The 20,188-nt window shown below is 36.0% G+C and overlaps 2 protein-coding genes across 2 annotated transcripts in view; both read left to right on the top strand.

Moving 5' to 3' along the window:
* Window positions 1-5,578, top strand: part of LOC140338851 (cadherin-23-like) — a 327,390-nt gene extending 321,812 nt beyond the window's left edge. The window contains exons 17-18 of the mRNA XM_072423172.1: window positions 7-177; window positions 5,465-5,578. Coding sequence (XP_072279273.1) covers window positions 7-177; window positions 5,465-5,578 — 285 coding nt within the window. The remainder of the gene's footprint in view (window positions 1-6; window positions 178-5,464) is intronic.
* Window positions 5,471-20,188, top strand: part of CDH23 (cadherin related 23) — a 190,322-nt gene continuing 175,604 nt past the window's right edge. The window contains exons 1-5 of the mRNA XM_072423981.1: window positions 5,471-5,570; window positions 6,506-6,633; window positions 13,848-13,920; window positions 14,029-14,145; window positions 18,001-18,113. Coding sequence (XP_072280082.1) covers window positions 6,571-6,633; window positions 13,848-13,920; window positions 14,029-14,145; window positions 18,001-18,113 — 366 coding nt within the window. The 5' untranslated portion in view covers window positions 5,471-5,570; window positions 6,506-6,570. The remainder of the gene's footprint in view (window positions 5,571-6,505; window positions 6,634-13,847; window positions 13,921-14,028; window positions 14,146-18,000; window positions 18,114-20,188) is intronic.

Genomic DNA, 20,188 nt, shown 5'->3' with positions numbered 1-20,188 from the left:
ACCCAGCGGTACACCCTCACAGTGATCGCAAGGGATGGAGGAGGCGAGGAGACAACTGGCCGTGTACGCATCAATGTTTTGGATGTCAATGACAATATCCCCACATTTCAGAAAGATTCATATCTAGGAGCAATTCGAGAGAATGAACCATCTGTGATCTCAGTAATTAAACTTAGGGTGAGAAGTAACATTTTCTCTGTTCTATTTTTGTATTATTGGCTGTCTTTTTTAACATCAGATGCTTTTTTTTTGTTTTGTTTTGGCCAAGACTGATGATTTGGCCAAGTCTGTTGATTATTCACAGCAGGATCTAACAGCTCAGTTAAACCTTTTATGCATATTAATCTCCTGGAATTAGAGATAATAGTTAGAAACAAACTGCTTCTAATCAACTACACACAAAGGTTCAATTGGTTAAATTTCTTTGCCAAATGTGACCTGTTGTTTTATAGTTCTCAGGCACAATATGATCCTCCTGTTCTGAGAAATGGCACTGGGTTTTTCCGCTACATAGGACTTTGTTAGAAAAATCAGATTCTAGCTGGGCCAGGTCTAGAGACATTGAATGAATTACTTTGTCATCTTACAAATCACACACTTGAATTGCAAGTCACAAAGAGTCTCTGTAGTTTACCACTTATCTTGTTTGAATTTAAATGGCAAAAATCAAAAGGCTGAACTCCGACCTTACCTTTGGTCTTGCTCAGTTCTACAAGCTCTGTTTCTGTACTTAAATAGAAATTCAGGAAAAGAATTTGTCATTTTCTGCTAGAATTAGATTGAATTTTGATTCTGTTGAATTCTTTTTTAAAAGCAAATTTGTTAGTAAGTCCTGGACATTTTAGGCAAACTACTGTCAAAAAGCACAAAAATATGCCTCTGCATATGTTCCAATGCAAGAAAAAAAAGCATACAGCAGTAAAAGTATATCAGCAGTTTAGATGGCAACCAATACAGAAATTAGTTAAGTAATATGCCAAGGCAAAGCTGTAGGTGTGTCATGCATGGAAAGACATGGCCACTAGGAGACGCTAAGGCTTGCACAGAGGTGGTGTGAGCCCTGAAAAGGGTCAAGGTGCAGAGTCTAAGTAGTAACCAGGTCTTCTCCAGAGCCTTTGATGGTCAGGATGTTGCGCCGCTGGTTACTGCGCACACTTAGGTGGGCACACTTAGGTGGGCAAAACACGGTACCAAGTCACAAAGCAGAAGGATAGTCGAGGAAGGCCAGGGTCCAGGAAGGCAGCAAGCAAGAGGTCAGGTCACATGCTAGAGGTCAATTGCCAGGGATCCAGGATACACACACCAGTGACAGGGGCCACTGCGGGCACAGGGAACACAGGAGACACTGGAAGCAACAGGAGGCACAGGTGACTCAGGAATATCCACAGACAGACAAGGACACTGGAACAGCACAGGGAAGTTGGCTGGGAACCAACAGACTGGACAACAAGGGGTTAATGCAGGAGCTGGACAGAGGAAACACTGAACTAAGCACGAGGTGAACAGGAACTAGCTCAACAGAACTTGGGACTCTGCACAATTGAGACACGTTGCACAAACACTGAGTGCAGTGTGTGAGTTAGCTAAATAGCCAGGGCTGGTCAAGAGGCTTTTTTCTGATTGACCAGCAAATTGGATGGAATTGATAAAGCCTGGAAACAGAGGCACGCCCAGCAACAGAACTGCCTGCATGCGCAGGAGAGAGGCATCTGCGCTTTACTGAGGAAGAGGTAACAAGGTGTGACAAGGTGGTATTTTGTTTTTCTTTTTTTTTTTTTTTATTAAAATTGTGTGGATCCCACTCTACCCCTGTGAGTCACAAAGGTAATGATATAATGAGAATGGAGGAAATTAGGGCTTTTGATAATGACAGCTCGGGAAAATGTATGGCTCGCGGGGCTTGCTGGGAGCATTACAGCACCTCTGTTTAAATAACTGTATTGGTCCCCCCTTCCTTGACTCAGACTGCCAAGCCCTTGCATGGCTCTGCTACCCATATTTCCTCCTAAACCCAGCCTTTATTCCCCCAACCGTGCTGACTTTTTAGTGCAGTGCCGGTTTTGGGATTACCCCTGGCCCCTCCACTCTCCCTGATGGTTTCCCTCTAACCCCCCTCTCATTTTTTTCTGTTTATGTAGATGCTACATTATAAATTATGGATATTTGAGTTGTTTTAAATGTTGGCAGACTAACTGCTTAACTTGATTAACTGCTTATGTTTTATATAATTTTATAAACTGTTTAAAGTTTTACTTCCTGCTGTATTGCGATTGCCATCTCTGTTTTGTACATTTTATACTGTAACTTTTATTGAACATAAATTGACCCATAAAATTGTGTGGGCGTCTATAATACTCTAATTGTACACTTTAAAGGGCGCTTAAATTAAAAGAAGGATTCTAGATTTTATTGTAATTAACCGTCCTCATATTACTCCAAGCTCCATATTGGGGCATCAAGTGGGGAACATTCTTCTCCAACAGCATCTAGGGTACTTTGCAAGGGGGAGCGGCAAAGTAAGATACCCCCAATACCTTTCTTTTCCCAGCCACCCAAGCTGCATGCCAGGATAAAGGTCTGGTTGCAATATTAAGAGCAACCTCCCACCATTTTTATTTTTTAAGGAGAAGCTTGTTGCAATGAAATGCTTTGGATGTCTTAGCAGCTGTAAGTGACCTCTGATTTCAAAGCAACTAGAAAAAGCCCCCAGTAAAAAATAGCAAATGGGTTGCTTGTCCAAAGAACTAGCAAAAAAAATCAAATTATAGTTTGCAAATGAACCCTAATTTCTCCTTTTGCAGTTTGTCTGCTTTACCCATCCTTTCTAATACACTGGCTGCCATGTGCCCCTCCTTTTTCTAATGAGAGGCTCTCTGTCATAACTCATCCCAGACCTCACCCCACTGCTTGTATAAGGGCAGAGTAATTTCAAAAGGAACAGAGAGATGGAGAACTGTGGTGTGATTTTCCTACATTTCATGCAGAAACACATGGAGTATTGATAATGTCAATGGGTAAAAATAAGCTATTTAACATAAACTTACTTGGAGCTGTTGGCGAAATCTTACTTTAGATATCTGGGTGTACTGATCCCCAAAAATCCTGCAAAGATTTACAATCTTAACTTTGACCAGACTATTGGCTCCATGAAAAAAGAATTTAAAGTGTGGGCTTCCCACACTCTTTCCTTTATAGGAAGAGTGTCTTTGATATTAAAATGGTCACGTTTCCTGGACTCCTATTTCGGCTTCAAACTCTTCCCATATTTGTGCCTCAGAATGACCTGAAACTAATTCATTGCCTATTTAGGAACTTTATTTGGAGAGGTATTTATACTGTAGCCAGTCGCTGAATTCTGCAACAGACAACCAAAAACGGAGGCTTAAAATTACCAGATGTGGCCCTATATAATCGAGCAGCATTGCTATGTATCTTAAAAGATTACATACATGGCACCTCTTTCTACACAAATCAACAGGTAGATTTTTCTTTGTACCCTCCTTGGAATCCTATACCTATATTACACACCCATAGACAGTTTCTGCCAGAGGAGATCCAGAATAATCCTTTTATTTTCCTGGTGGGAACTTTGGCATTTTATTACGTAAAGCAGAATCCATTAATGCACATTCTTCAATATTTCTCCCACTAGAGGGTAATAGAGGGTTTGCCCTTGGGCTTTCCTCCCCTAAAATTGCGGATTGGGCTAAGAAAGGTCTCAGCTCCATATGGATGGTAATTTATCCTGACACCAATCAGGCCTATTCCTTTCCAGAATTGAAAAGGAGATTCCTTTCATGGCAAATAGTATCTTTTTGCTGATTCAAACACTCTATGCTGCAAAAACAGCCAGAACGTCACATGCTATTGTCCCCTCCCATTTCATCTAAAACCATCTCCAAACTCTTTTTTACAAACTAATTTAGGTTTAGATTATTCGGTAACGAAAATAGGTATGACAAAATGGCAAAAATACTTCCCTGTTCTACCAAATACAACAATATTACAAATGTACAGGGTATCCTGGAAGGCAATACCTGCAACCCAGTACAGTGGGTGTTTTTTCGTCTTTTCCACAAGAATTATATTTCCCCCAATCGGGCCCATTTTATGGGACTTTCTGATGAAAATAACTGGTTTAAATGTGGAGCCCCTGCTGCAACTCTTTTCCATAACCTGTAGGAATGTCCGTGCATTAAACGTTTCTGGGGCCAAGTCAATCACTACATCTGTTCTAAACTGGTGAATTATGTACCATACACCCCTAATTGGGCGGTATTTGGAATAGTGGAGAATGCAGGTTCTCAATTTTCCAATGGAGCGAAAAGATTGGCTTTATTACTTTCAGCAGTAGCCAACAAAACTATACTTCACTGCTGGTTGTAAACTAACCCCCCAACAATGCGCCTCTTTCTAGCTAAATTGCAAGACTTATTTAAAATGAAATGGGTTGAAACTTCTATGCAAAAAGTAAAAACACATTTTTTTATGAAACCTGGGAAAGCTTTATTGCCACACTTACACACACACCTACAAAAAAAAGGCTTTACAATTGTTTCCGTCACACCACCTGATATTTGGGTAGAGAACTGGAAAATGATCCCCCTATAGTAGGCGAATAAACTCTGCTATGTAGACCTGTTTTGAATGATGTTCACTGTTGGCCTACAATCTGATTGTATACCTTATTACTAATATATGGTTAATTGTTATTCAAAAGCTTTTGTACAACAACTGGTATTCCAATTTATATGTACTGATGTTGATTATTGTTAAACATCAATAAAAATATTAAAAAAAATAGGCTATGTAATTAAAATGTTTTTTATTGTAAATTAACATGTAAGGGAGGGACCAAAATATAAGCAGAATATACATTAGCTTTAAGTTATTTTGTGAAAAAATATGCTCTTTTATTATGTTAACTCATGTCCAAAACTTGCTTATTTATTGCTTTTGAGGCCTAGTTTGGGTTTAGAAGCATTGTTTTAGAGGTACGTGTTCTCAGGCTTGTATAATATTATAGAAATATACCATATACATACCATAGACATTTTATTCCAGGCTGGCTTCATAACTATGTGTTATGAAAATTATACAAATTTTACTGCAATGCATGTAAATGCATTTACACCCAGAACACAGCGCACCTCAACACACATACCCTGTGTTCTGTTAGAAAAATTTTATAAAATATATTTTAGTTTACTAAGATGTGTTGATATCCTAAGCAAAGATAAATTATTGTCTGCACTTTGTTTGCAAAAGACCACAGATATATGAATGATGCCTTATTGTATAAAATATGAATGTAATATGTAATAGTAACTTTAGGATGTAGTAAAATATGGGAAGCAATGGGTTAAAAGCATGTTTGTATTCAGAAAAGTATCTATGATTTTTCTGTTAACAAAGCAGAGTTATGTCTTTTATATTGGTTTCTGTATTTAATTTTTTTTTGAAGGCAACTGATGAAGACTCTCCACCTAACAACCAAATTACCTACACCATTACTGAGGCTTCAGCATTCCGCAGCTATTTTGACATCTCAGTTTCTGAAGGTTATGGAGGTGAGTGAGGATGAATGGCAGGTTTAAATACAGCAATGCATTTATTGCTAGAAAGTAAAGTCACAAGGCAACATTCAACAGTTTTGAAAGAGAAAATGGCTAATGGTAGTTAATTTTTAAAAGCCATCTATAGCCAAAAACTTTCCTTAATTAGTTTTGGATAAAGTGGGGATGGATTGGATCCCTGTTTGCATCTACTGCTTTCTGAACCTGCATTGGAGAATTACCTTTAGTTACAGTCCAGGAATAATTCTTTCTACGGAAAAGATATGGGGGAAAGTCTTTAAAAAGCAACACTGTTGTGTAACAGTAAGTAAATATACCTAGCACAGAATTTTAGCTAAACTCACCTCCCCTCGCTTCCTTACTGGTGCCAACATCTTCACCCAGTTTTTTGGGGGTTTTGGTTTTCACCCAGGAATAAACTTTAGGTCCTCTTAAAATGAGCCTATGGTTTGCCTTGCAGAAAAATGAAACAAGGTTGCCGCTCTGTTCCACTCCTGAAAGTGAGGATAAAACCCAGTACTTCCCAGTAATATACAGGAACATGTTATTTGCTCCCCTTTTGTGACAGTTGTGGTACTTGCCTCATTGCTGTGCCTCAGTTATGTCACATAGCCTCAGGGAGAAAGTCCTTGCTCTAAGTTATGACTTGATATTTGCACAGGGTTTGGTCTCTTTGCTTTCAGCCACTCAAAATATATAAACAATAAATCAGGGAAATAAGAGAACGTTTCATGGGCTTTCACCTCTTCTAAGTGCTATTCAATCTCACTAAAGCTGCTTTTTACATTTCTATTTCTAGTTGTGCTTGAAAAGCACTCTTTGTATAAGAAAAGAATGTGTAACTGTACATGAATAAATTAACAAAAATCATCTTGTCCACACTTTATTATTGGATCATAATTCTTGACAAATGTTCACCTGTCTTTCAGTTATTACTGTGGTTCGACCTCTTGATTATGAACAAATCTCAAATGGTGTCATTACTTTGACGGTTATGGCAAAGGACTCTGGGGTACCATCACTGAACACCTCTGTACCGGTCACAATCGAAGTCTTTGTAAGTTTCTACTAATTATGCTTTAGTCTACTGTCTGAGGAACATTTTCTGGGATTAATTGGGACCCAGTTATAGTATTAAACTTGATTAGTTTAATGATGTTATAACATGTTATTGGTTCATGCCTATATAACTTGTCATAACTGTATAACAAATAAACTGTTAAACATATGGGATCTATTATCCACAGAAATTATCAAAAGAACTTCAGAAAGCGGAAAAATCTTTTATATTCATACAAGTAGGTGGTTCCTCTTAACAGCAGGAAGCAGTCTACAAAATTAGAAAAAAAAATATCACTCCGTGCAGGTAACTGCACTTTTAACCATACATTATTGCAATGTGCTAGTGTGAATGAACCGCAAAGTGGCAACTACATTCTAAGCTAGTCACCACAACGATACTTTTACCCATTCAGCTAAAATCGGTTTGATTAAGGCTTAGCCATCCATTGACAGATAAGTCAATTCTTTGACCCATTGACTTTTTGGAGGGTACCTATCTATAAATAACAGTCTTTCATTCATGGAAAGGGCTAAAGCCTGTAAAAATGTTTTAATAGGTGATAGCTACTAAAGTATGATATAATAGCTACATTAACACTTTATTATGTTTGTTTTTGCTCTCTTGCCAAGTTTATCACCATTTCAAAAGTACCAATAAGTGGGGTCACAGTGTAAACCAATTGACAAATATTGCCACTCCTAAAATCATAAAAGATAAAAGGCTTTAAAAGATTTCATAAAGTGGTTATTAGTGCTCTATTTAAATAGTGTTTCAGATTATCAATTTAGGGTAATTAGGCTAACTCTATTTAGGATTTTTAAGTGTGTTTTCAGTGCTTCAGTTTTTATTCAGGTATGAAAGTTCTGGGGATAATACTAGTAAGAAGCCAATGATTTGCCCTTCTAAGGCCTGAAATTAACCTTAAAACACTATACTCTATATTAGAATTATTTATAGCCTTGGATGCATTTTAGTTACAGTCAGAGCCTGTCAAGTTATTTTTATTATGAAGGCACAGTAATAATTTTAACAGCTCAGCTGTGCAGCTGAGACACACACATTAATAAAATGTTATTATTGTGAACAGGTTATTTTGGATAAAAAAACATCAGAACAGTGTTATTAACGGCGATCAATGTCTCCATTGTGGAGTTGAACCTCAGTATTGTAAATGTCTCCAAATGAAGTACCAAAAAACACATATTTAGCAGAGTGGGGTCAGTTTAGAACTTCCAAAAGAGAGTGTATCACCATCTGCACCTTCCTATCCTGTTGACAGCTGCACCCTCTAAATCCTTGTGTTGGGGATGTAGGTGGGTTATAGAGACAGGAAAAGAGAGCAAATCTCCCTATTGGGGTTACATATACGCAATAAAAGGGTAAAAGGAATGTTTACTCATATCCGGTGTATTTATTATCAACAAATAAAAGTTGATTAAAACTTCTTAATCTGTCTGTGCATTTTTATTATATTGCTGCACAGAATAATCTCATTAAGACTTGGGGACTTGTTAATTTTTATCTATAAACTGAATATAAAGACATAAGATAATTACTGAAGTCCCATCAGTTCATAAAACAGCCAGTTGACTCTTGTATTGGTGGGCTTTGTGAAATCAAGCAGCAAAGGAAGGCAGTGAAAGCTCTCCGGTCTGAACAAATGTTTGAATCTTTTCCCAAGCATAGCAGATTGCAAGCAGTGAAAAAGTCTATGTAGCATTGATTAATAGTCAGTGTGGTGAGAAAAGGCAGCACAAATGAGCAGGCACAATATTACATCCTGTTAAGACAACTGCACCTCATTAAAGGAAAACTATAGTTACAACTGAAATTGATCTTGCAACATTCTAAGAGGAAGCTGAATAAACACCTGACCTGACTGATAATACTATACAAAGCACTGAATATCATGAATGCTAATACAAAAAGAAAGATCAGTTACCAATACCTATAGTATTTAAACCTGGAAAGTTCTGTACATACCTATTTTACTTCCTCCTACTATTCTTTGTGACCTCCTTCTATACCTCTGGTAACAAAAATCTAGAAAATCAGTATTTATTAGTCATAGTATAAATTACTAAAAGATGTCATATGTAACTTTGCTAACTGCTGTATATATTTTGAAACCAATTAATGTTCCTATTATTCTAATGTTCTGAGTAATATTCCAGGTAACCTCTTCTAACCTTTCTCTTCAGAATATGGGAATAAGGTGGAAGATTTTCCCATTCTACTGCTTTAAATGTTGTGGGTTATGAAGAAAACTTGTTATATACTAACCTACTAGATGTTATCAGTGGTGTTAATATATGGTATAAGAGGAGGTCACATAGGGATAGTATTGCATGGTTTTATACATTAGGTTTTTAATTTTATGTATCAAATAAAAAAAAAGTGTAAATTTAAATTGTATTATATGGAGTTTCACCTCAAAAGCCCCATACATTTGCTTTGCATTGTTTTTGTAAAACCTTGTTCAAGGTATATGGTGCCCTGGTCACAAACTTAAGCTGCGTACACACTTCCAATTTTTATCGTTGGAAATGAATGACGAACGACCGATTGGCCAAAAATCGTTCGTAAAAAAAGTAACCAACGACGCCGATGAACGAGGATAGTCGTTGGAAATGAACGACCGGACCGGCGGATCGGATTGGACGACGATCGTTGACCATCTATCGTGTGTACGGTCGTTCAGTGATCGTCCATGGTCTGAGCATGCGCGGTGAACGAACGTTCGCTCACTTCCTGTGGTGCACGTCACTTCCTGTATCGTTCAAACGATCGCATCTATCGTGTGTACAATATCTTTGAACGATCGTGTCGTTATCTGTAGGTACAGGATTGGTGCCATACGATCGTTCGCAGATATCGTGCAGGATCGTTCGTCGTTCGTTTACCAACAATAAAAATTGGAAGTGTGTACGTAGCTTTAGACTTCACACTTACTTGCAATGTGGGAAATCTAATGTGGGATAAGGTGGCTCTAAACTGCAAATGTTAATTAAATGTAATTCAGTTGTTGTTTTTATTTAGTTCTGTATTGAGTTGGGAAGTGTTAAAACCCACATTAGTTTTTTTGCTGCCTACACTCCACTAGGGAGATTTGCCTTCATTCCTTGTCCCAAAGATGCAACAGTAAATGAGAGGAAATCTCTCAAGCAAACAAAATTTTCATCCGACAAGATGTCCCCAGAATAGGGTTCCCACTTTTTTTTCCTTGCTATCGCTCTCATGACTTCTCACAATCTCCTCACTTTTTGTCTTAGAGACAGTGGTCACCAGGACAAATAAAGAGGGTTAATCTACCAAGCAGGGACTTAAAAATTAATTTAAATTTGATAAAGGGACAAACCTTCCCTACTTCATCCAAAGCTATAACACATTTTGCTTCTACATACATTTTAACCCAGGAACAATAATGTAATATATTGCAGCCTACCAGCCCTTTAGTTGGGGTGGCTAAATATTTTCTAAGCTTATTTTATTTTAGTTTTAGATGATAATCCTACTAGTAACACTTCTGCTATTCCAGGGTAACAACACTTACACTACTATGGAGCAGCAGCACAGTCAACCTACATCAGGACTAATGATCATCTTCTTCTGTGGTGTTTTGTAGTCCTTACAGATAGCTAAGTATGATGTAACTGATAACGGTCAGTACAGACAGAAAGTTATAAGCTCTTAAGATATTTGACAAGTCCAGCAGGTATTTTTTGCAATTATCAAACAAATAAATAAAGCAAAATGCTTATTAAGGTATGTTCAGTCAAACCAAATGAACACACAAGAGAGAAATCAATTGTTAGGACTTTCAAGAAAAATAGCTGACATTGCTAGCATATTTTAGAACTTTTGTGGCTCAATGCCCTGAAGCAGACATAAAAGGGCCTGATTTATTAAAGCTTTCCAAGGCTGGAGAGGATACATTTTCATCAGTGAAACTGGGAGATCCAGCAAACATGGAATGGATCTGGTCCAGGATTCAAAACATTTGCTAGCAAAGAATTCAGGCTCAAAGAGTGAAGTCAGAACTTCTGATCTGCATATTTATTCTTCATTAGTGCCTTAACGTATTAAAGCCAATGGATCAGTATGGCAGCAAGGCAACTATTATTTTCAGTAGGTGGTCAGCAATTCTCTGTGTTTCCTTTTTATAGTTTCCCTCCTCACTGCTTTCAGTTCATAAGCTCTGGGAGGTAGATGTGCCCAGTTAGTCTGAGCATTAAATGATGTTTGGATGAGACTGAATCTTTAATTCATTTTATGAAAATTAAAAACAGAGTTTTTTTTACATTTTTGTTGATTTTGTTTCTACTGTTCTGTTCTTAGCTATGCATATGTAAAATAAAATCAAGTTGCCAAACATCTTTTAAAATCATACCAGTAGTTTAACAAAACTGGTGATGATAATGCTTTCCATAGTGTCATTGAGACATATTGGACAATTCACTGGAGGTCTGTGATAGTGAAAATTTGAAGAACTCCTACCTACAGTTAATAGGGAAGGAAAATGGGTACTATCCATAAAACGTGCAATGTTTGTTAGGCTGAACATCAAAGATAAAGACTGGAAATGTATTCATATCAAAGCTAGGAGTGCTTAAAGATAAAACTTTTTCAGAGATGTGGGTGCTAAAATAAAAGCTGGGAGTTCTGTGCAGGTTGTTTTGACAGTTGAGGTGTAATAAATGAAAGGATTGAATTTAGGTATTTCTGTCATTAGCATTGAGAATTCTCAAGCCCTAGAGAGGCCTATAAACAGGAAACCCAATATTGATCCACATTACAGTGCATTATTTCCCTACTAAGTGAAATTCTACTTTAAAATTGAAATAGGGAATATTGATAAAAATAGCAGAAACTTCAACTGAGATCTTTATTGTAATACGTTTTAGAAGTACTTGTTGACTAAGTAATATGTTAGTCAGTATTTCATGTGTTTAGGATGTTTTTAGATTTGAATATTTAAAATGTTACTGAGTGTTAAATATTTGGACAGGACATAATATAGTATAAGCAATACAGTTCATTATAAATCTTTAACTTATTATTAGCAAGTCAGTTACTTATCTTAAAATTGGTCTTCAGATTTGCTGTTTTTTTTTCCAGTAGATACATTTATAATCCAGGTAGTAATCATCTCGTATTTCTAAACCAACTTCTGATAATATCGCTTGACTTCTCCTAGCCATTCAGTGAACGCAATTAATTTGATCTGACAAAAGCTTGGGGAATAAAAACATTTGACCTTCATAAGCTGGCTCATGCGACAACAGAAAGTGTAACTGGCCATAAAATCACAGCATGACCTCGGGGAGAAAATACATTTGTCGCAGAAACAAGCCCTCACATCTGCAAGGAAATTGTTGACTTTCATTTTTGCTTCTTCAGCTGAGACAAATTAACATTACATTATTGAAATTATATAGGTAGGTGGAGATATTGCAGTAGACAGGGGGGATTTAGATGGAATCTTAATACCTCCCCCAAGTGCTGTTTGTAGAGCAAATCATTTCAGTCTAAAAACCTGACTTGAAAAGGTCACGGGCATTTTTTTTTAAACTGTACTTTATTTAGATGTCAGATAACTTTTTTCAGCATTTCTCGCCAAAGTAAATATAAAACAGTGATTTTTAACTTTGTTTAAAGAGACACTATCACTTGTTCATTAAGAGGAAACTGATAATTTTTCCTGCAAGAGATTGGGACTTGGGATATGGGATAGCGTGTGACCTCCTCCATAAAAGCTGTATAGCATGTAACTAGGCAATTTACATCTGGTTTCCATCTTTGTTCTCCAGCCATGTCAGATTATGTAAATCCCACCTTTTCCAAACTAGAATAGGTCATACATTTGACCTGCTAGTTACTTCAACAGTGGTTGTTGCCCTGTGTTTGTGTTTGTGGACTAGCCACATGAAAATTAAATTGTAACACATGTTAATTGTAAAAATACAAAAATTAGAAAAATTGCTACCTATACCATAAAGCGAGTTCATGCTCCATTACCTGTTAACACGTATAATAGGTATGTACCCTATTTGCACTGTAACACTGGAAAGACATGGCTGCTTTGATATGTTTTCTATGCTGCCATACTGCAGTCTAGAATGAGATAAGTCTCAGTTTTAATCTTGGATTGCTGTGCCCTTACATTATTGAATCAAGGGATTAGTACATCTACATGAAGGTTGTCAGCACAGGACCTTAATCTGTCCTAATCAAATAAAACTGTGAAAGAGCCCGTATTACAATTTTTATCTGGAGAAACAACTCAAGCACGTTCTTTTTCCTTTTTTTCCTAGTCCTTAATCACCGCAGTTTAGCATCTTTAATTTATTTGCTTAGAAATTCAGTGACACATTTTCTCTCTAATAGATTATCACTGGTGTTTTTTTGTCAGCTGGAGGTTAGTCACACTATAAGAAAATAGACGCACTGTTTGGCTGGATTTGCAGTTAATAGTGGTTGAATCCTAACACATGATGACATTTCTTGTTAATTTTAAGAATCATCTTACCAGGACTTTTATGCCATTACTCAGTAGTATTTTAAAAATGTTTTAAACTACTTTTAAAATTAATTTAACCTGGTAAACCCTGTATGAGATTTTAGAAAAATTTAGTAACATTTATAATTGGCTGTCCCTTTAGTTGGGAATACTAGGAACTCATTAGTCCTGTTTTATTCCAATAAAAGACCTACTATAGTTTCTAACATGCACAGCTAGAAATGAATGTTGTCAACTAATACTTGCACTTTGTGACTTTGATTATTGGTTCTTCACATTGCAATGTTAAGAGCAACCCCTGTAAAATTCTGATGGCTAATAAGGACATTATGTATGTCTAGCATATGTGCGAGTAGAAAATGGGATATTGTTCCAGTAGGGCTTAAGTGTGTTCAATATAAAGATATTATATACCAATAACCTCTTACTTGATGGTGGCTGTGGGAAAGAAATGGGAGGTATATAGAAAGATGGAAGGGTATGAAAAGTGGAGGCATAAAAATTCTACCCATAACAAACCTAGTTTTTCTGGCAACCCTAGGAAATATATACCTACATTAAGAAGATTGGTGTGATCCCTGTCATGTGACTCAGTTTACGCATGTATTATTTATTATTATTCATCATCTTTAATGCTTTACAATGAGAATATATGTATTATTATCTTTTTTTTTTTTTTTTTTGGCAGGATGAAAATGACAATCCTCCTACATTTAGTCGTTCCTCCTACATTATTACAGTGCTGGAAAACATCATAGCAGGTTAATTACTTACTCACTTCCAACAGCACCTACAGTTTACAGTTGTCTGTTCATCCCACAAAAAAATGTACTAAATAAATATTTTGTTTTCCTTTATGTCTCTCTTAGGCGCAACTGTACTTTTACTAAATGCAACAGATTTGGATCGATCTAGAGAATATGGCCAGGAATCTATTATCTATACATTGGAAGGCTCTCCCCAGTTGCGGATTAATGCCCGATCAGGTGATACCCTTACAATCCTTTCAATAACAGTCTCAACTTTCCTTTTTCTTTTTTTTTTTTTAAAAAAAAAAAGGATTATAGGTTTTTATAGGATTGATGGGCATAGACTGGTTAAATGTTCAACGAGACTACAAAGTGCACCTATTTTTGAATAGAAATGTAGCCCTATTGGTACTGATCTCCAAAAAATATTGACTTTAAAATGATAAAACCTACATTATGAATGTCCAAAGAAAGCACTAGGATTCCAGGCACATTCCAGCGCTTAAATATTTTTTATTTCGAAGATGTGTGAATCAAACTTTGCTTATGATTCAGACATTTTTCTAATTGAATGCAATATTAAAAAAAAATCTTAGAATTGTCTGATGGTGAATCTGGTAGGTCAGGGTGTTAAAAGGTTGTGTGCCAGTGATTTTAATGAGCGCAAAACAAAAACTAGTTTATTAAAAATTGCCAAATGGTAAGGATGGTGAGTTAGACTGAAAACAACAAACTGCATTCTGGTTCCTTCTAAGTCTTCTATTTCTAATAAAGTATCCCTACCATCTGGTCAGATACTGTGGGCCTGATTTATTAACCTCCTGGGCGGTTAATTTTTGTCTGGATTTATATGAATAAAAGCAGTACATTTTCTTTCATTAAAATTTATTTTAGAGTATAATATAATAGTATGAGTATATTAAAGTTTGAAACACAAAATCATGTCGAAATAATTTATTCAATAAATTAAAAAAATAAATACATTTAATATTAAACTTTGACATGATTTTGTGTTTCAAACTTAAACATACACATACTATTATATTATCCTGTAAAATAAATTTTATTAATAAAATTTTTTTTTTTAGACATAATAATTCAGTGTATAACATTCAATACAGCTATTATGTATTGAATGCAATACAAAATAATTTGAAATTCCCGCCCTGTCCCTAGCAACGGCTGTACGCACCAACGTCCCCGGGAGCTCCCGGGGAACGTCAGCGCACTTGCCGGGGGAAAGATCGATAAAGGGGACGCAGTGAGAGCTGAGCAGATCACTGGAGGATGCTGATGGCTTTATTTTTTATTTTTTTAGCTACCCTGACTGTGGCTCGGGGATACCTCTTTTAGCAGGTTTCTTTTACTCTTTACCGCTCGGGAGGTTAAAGCTCTCCAAGGCTGGAGACAATACACTTTTGCCAGTGAAACCTGGAATGGATTTCTTTAAAGTAATTTTCTAGCAAATGTTTTGAATCCTGGACCAGATCCATTCCAGGTTTTCCAGATCATCCAGTTTTACTGATGAAAGTTTTTCCTCACCAGCCTTGGAGAGCTTTAAAAAATTAGGCCCCATGTTATGTAGATACCCACAAAATTTTCACTATATAAAGGATAAAGAGGTATCCTAATCCTGGTATTTCAAGACATAACAGGTAAAAAGGCTCCTGGTTATGCATCTAACTGGGCCAGTGCTCGGACACTTGTGGATGGCAGAAACAGTTGCTTAGTCTAGGCCAGCACTCCTTTAGCCCCTGTTAGCCAGTATCCTCGGGAGTACTTCCTAAGAGACGGCATTTCTGCTTCCTTTTAGGCTTCAGAGATGTACTATCAATTTGTTTGATAACTGATCTCAGTTACTATTAGTTTTACTAATAATTTCAATACAATGGTTAATTAATTGGTCAAAAAAAATCCAAATCAATGTTCCTTTTTCAAATAGAATCATGGTAAAAATGTGAGGTTTTAACCTAAACAATTTAACGATTGATTGAAAAAATTGCATTGCGTATAGGAAGATTAAGCCCGTAAACCTAGGTCATTAATCATTTATAAAGCAAAATGTCATCTCTGTAGAACAACCTGCTGGAGACAAGTGCTGGCAAGTGGCATAGAAAATACCATCTACGGTATGGATAAAGATCTCCCATACCAAAGGGATTTAACAAAAAAATATGCATCTCTACAGTACTTTTTGTCACTCCAGAAAAAAACAAACAGGCACACTGGGTGTGTACATATATCTTTGCAGAGCTGTATAAGTGCATTATAATGTAGTTTCTGACTTTCTCAGTGAGCCATCTTTTGTATGTGGTACAGACTTTTCCTTGTTGTTTCTATTCAATAGTGTTAACAGCAAAAATGGAGATGACCCATTAAAGCATTATTTTCATTCTTCATTTCTGATGATTATGTAAAACCTGTTACTACAAATATTCTGTAGCCAAAGACCAGACTGTGGTGACCGGACAATATTATCAGAATCTTATGGTTTAGCACAGTTTAAAATATATTTCTGCTGGAACTAATTTTAACCTGTCCAAGCAAACCTGTACCAAACTTTCTTTGCCAATGCCACATGTATCCCTATCCCTAATAAACTATCTCTAATAATGAACCAGAAAAACACTCCCCTTCCAGAGGTAGCCAGTGTTTGGGTAGTTTGCAGGGAATTGGGGTTATTTATTCTGATGCAGTTTTTAGTAAAGGTCATTATATTCAGTAAAGCAAGCACGGATGGGCAAAACCCAATGGAACCTGTCTAAGAAAAAGATAAGTCATATCCTGAGTAATGGAAACTTGGAGTGTCTGTTTCATTATCCATGTCATCTGTTATTTTGTTTGAAAAGCCTCTGTAAAAGTTATATAGCTGAAATAAAAATAGCAGTTGTAAATTATAGTAGACAATGCAGTACTTAGTCTGCCATCCCACACGTGAAATGCTCCAATTTTTATTTGTCTATTGATTCTGTCTATCAATGAAGAAGCTCTGGGATTTTTTGAAAGGGGAACACTATTACTGAGATAAGACGTTAGTGGAAAACAATGGCAGCAAGTTTCAAGGCTAATGATTTACAGTTGTACAGCCAAAATACATAGAACATTTTTAAAAAGGTTGCAGACAGAAAAAAAAAACTAAAAGCTTAGAAAGTTATGTACTTTATTAAGATTTAAATGCAAACAACATTTAAAATAGGAGAACTTTGGGTACAGGGAATTGTTACTAAACATATAAGCATGCAATATTTGTAAAACTATGTATATACAGTATATTTTAAAATTAATATATTTATAACTCTGAAAGGTTGCACCATATAAAACCAGGTCATTCATTTTTTCAGTGTATGCTTCTCACTAACCACATTGTATGGATAGGACTCCTGAAGTCACAAATGTGGCGCTCAGCTGCAGCAGTTACAAATGAGTCTCTCATTGTCTGTTGTACTCTCTGTAAATGGACAATGTAGCATGTGTGATGGTCCGTGCATGTAGGAGGAACCAAGAACTCTCAGAGATTTTACTTTTGGTGCTTTCCTTCTGTCTCCAAAAATGTAATTTCCTTGACACACTAAATAAATGTAGCTAAAATTATGATCATCCATGTTTAGAATTTGAATATACTACAATAGTTTAGAGAAACTGAAAATATTACCCATGTGGACCAATCAATTTTGTATTTATGTTTCATGTTGGAATGACGATGAATCTAGATTTGATCTACCTAAGTTAGTTCCTGTTTTCATAAATTGTTCTATTTTACAATATTTAGACAATTTTTGTGAACAAAGTTTTAATTTTGTAAAGAATAATCTATTATGCAGTCTGTTGTAGCTTTTTGACTATTTGCAGTATTTTTAGAGTCTCCAAGAGGATTCAAATGGCAGCATATCAATATTTTTACCTCATTACATCAGCAAATTTGATAGATAATAGGTGTTACAGTTTGCCAAGCAATTGGGTTAATTGCAGGTTCTTTCAGTAGGATGATTTGGTTGAGAATCCTTGGTAAGAATCCCTGAATAATGCATCAGTAAGCACAATTTTTTGCAGTCAATAAAATATTGACCGTAAATTTATACTTTCTTCCAACAGGAGAAATTACTACAACAACTCTTCTGGATCGTGAAACAAAATCAGAGTATATCTTAATTATCCGTGCAATGGATGGTGGTGTGGGCCCCAATCAGAAAACAGGCATAGCTACAGTAAGTTGAGTTTATATATATGTCTATATATATATATATATATATATATATATATATATATATATATATATATATTTCAGCATTGTTGGCAGAACTGTTCACATGGACCAGCCTGACTTGCTTCTGAAAATCAAATGGTTTAAGTTGTGCACTACAGAAACGTAGGAAACACAGAAAATCACCAGCAATCCAGTAATGTTTTATTCACTGTTTTTGGGTATAATGATTTGTTAAAAAAAAAAGTTGTACAAAGGAAAATAAGAAAATGGGAGACTTTTCAAATGAGTGAGATAACAAATAGGTTTTGAAAAATAGTGCTTCTGTTTATATGTTTGCTTTGATTGAAACACCCACTAGTCCTCACCATGCATGAAAACAAGTGGAAATATTTATCTACAAGGAAGTGTACACAACTATGATACATATTGTAAATATGTGGAAAAACCCTGCATTTCACCTACCTGAGAAAGCGCTGATATTCTACATAAAATTATTCTATTCACAAAAAGATGTCGCACAATCTTGCAAAGAAGTCATCAGAAGCTGACTGATGTGTCAGCATCACACAATCTCAAAATCTCAGGACTACTTGGGCTGCTGCTCAAAAGACAGTTTTCTTTATTAGATGTCAACATTTTCATGAAGCGTTCAGTCCAACCCTCAATGGGCCTTTTCTTGACAGTAGGAGATGTTAAAGAAAGTAATTTACTTCCTGTAACCTTACCACACTTTATGTTATACTGAACATTCTCATTATGGCTTTCAATCCTCTCATCTAGGTGGAGGTCATAGGAGCATTAGGCTAAACAGGGCTGCCCTGCCCTTTGCCTTGTTATGCCTTAAACTGTTTTTGAAGTAAGGGACTTGTCTTATGTCAGCTGTGTTTAGAGGCTAAGGAAAATTCTTATCAACTTACCGAATCACAGCTCAACTGGTTTATTGAAATCTAAAGGAGCAATAGTTATATTCTGAGCCTATCACACACCAAAGCAGTTAGGCAGAAAATTTTCCAACTCTTGTAACTAAAGCTTAACATTAGTCCCTTATTGATTATGGCTTATTTATATGCCTCTAGCACTTCCAAAAAAGTCATACTCACAGGGACATGTGAATCAAGCATTTTTTTTTAAATCTTAAGTGGGAACTGGAACAACATATGAAAACCACATACATAGTACAGGGTAACTCAAATCTGGATTTACAGCAGATTTTGCCTTAATTTGAATTATCCAATATGATAAATTAGGGGTACACTAAACCCTTAACAATTCACCCTGTCTATACTGCACCACTCACCCAGTAAAGGGCAGGAAAGCCACAATTATTGAAAGTATCTATTTCCTCAGATATTATAATATTAAGAGTGGTAAGGTGGAAATACAGAGAAAAAAATAGTCAGAAGACTGAATCAGTGCATTGAACATTAAATCCTTTTTTCATCGAAAGGTATTTACATATTTCATCACAAATCCCTAAATAAAAGAATATTTCTTATTTCAGGATAGTGGGTAACCACATGCAAATCATCCCAGTTTGCCAAATTCCCAGAGCTGCTGGTGTATAGTGTAAATGCCTAATATTATAAAATCTTTTTCTAAACTGAGCACATTTGTTTCAGAATTGTTTCCATCATCAGTGCAGTATACTTGTGATGGAATGAGACACAAGAATACCTTCTGTTTTAAGAATAGTTGCTTTATGCTCTATGCACTATGCTCTGGATGTGTGAACGAAATAGTAAGGAGTCAAAAAATATCCTTTACTATTTAATTTATTCTGATGATTTACATCTAATAACCCCACCTGCAAAAAGTTTTGTAGGCTGAGAATTACTCATTTCTGCCAGAGTAAATTTTAAGATTCACTGATTGCTCAATGCAAATATTAGTTGTTGGTCACAAAGCCGAGGCAAAACAGCAGAATTAAAAACTGTAATGGTGTGCTTATCTCTTATCTTTATGTTTGTGACTAATTGGAATGGAGGATTGTTTTTTTTGCAACCTTGGGACACTTACTCATAAAAAATTGGTATGTACTTAACAGCATTTTCCAAAAATTATTGGAATGGTTATATA

The sequence above is a fragment of the Pyxicephalus adspersus genome, chromosome 10 (assembly GCF_032062135.1).
Source record: "Pyxicephalus adspersus chromosome 10, UCB_Pads_2.0, whole genome shotgun sequence".
Taxonomy (NCBI): domain Eukaryota; kingdom Metazoa; phylum Chordata; class Amphibia; order Anura; family Pyxicephalidae; genus Pyxicephalus; species Pyxicephalus adspersus.
This window is presented reverse-complemented; position numbering and strand designations above follow the sequence as displayed.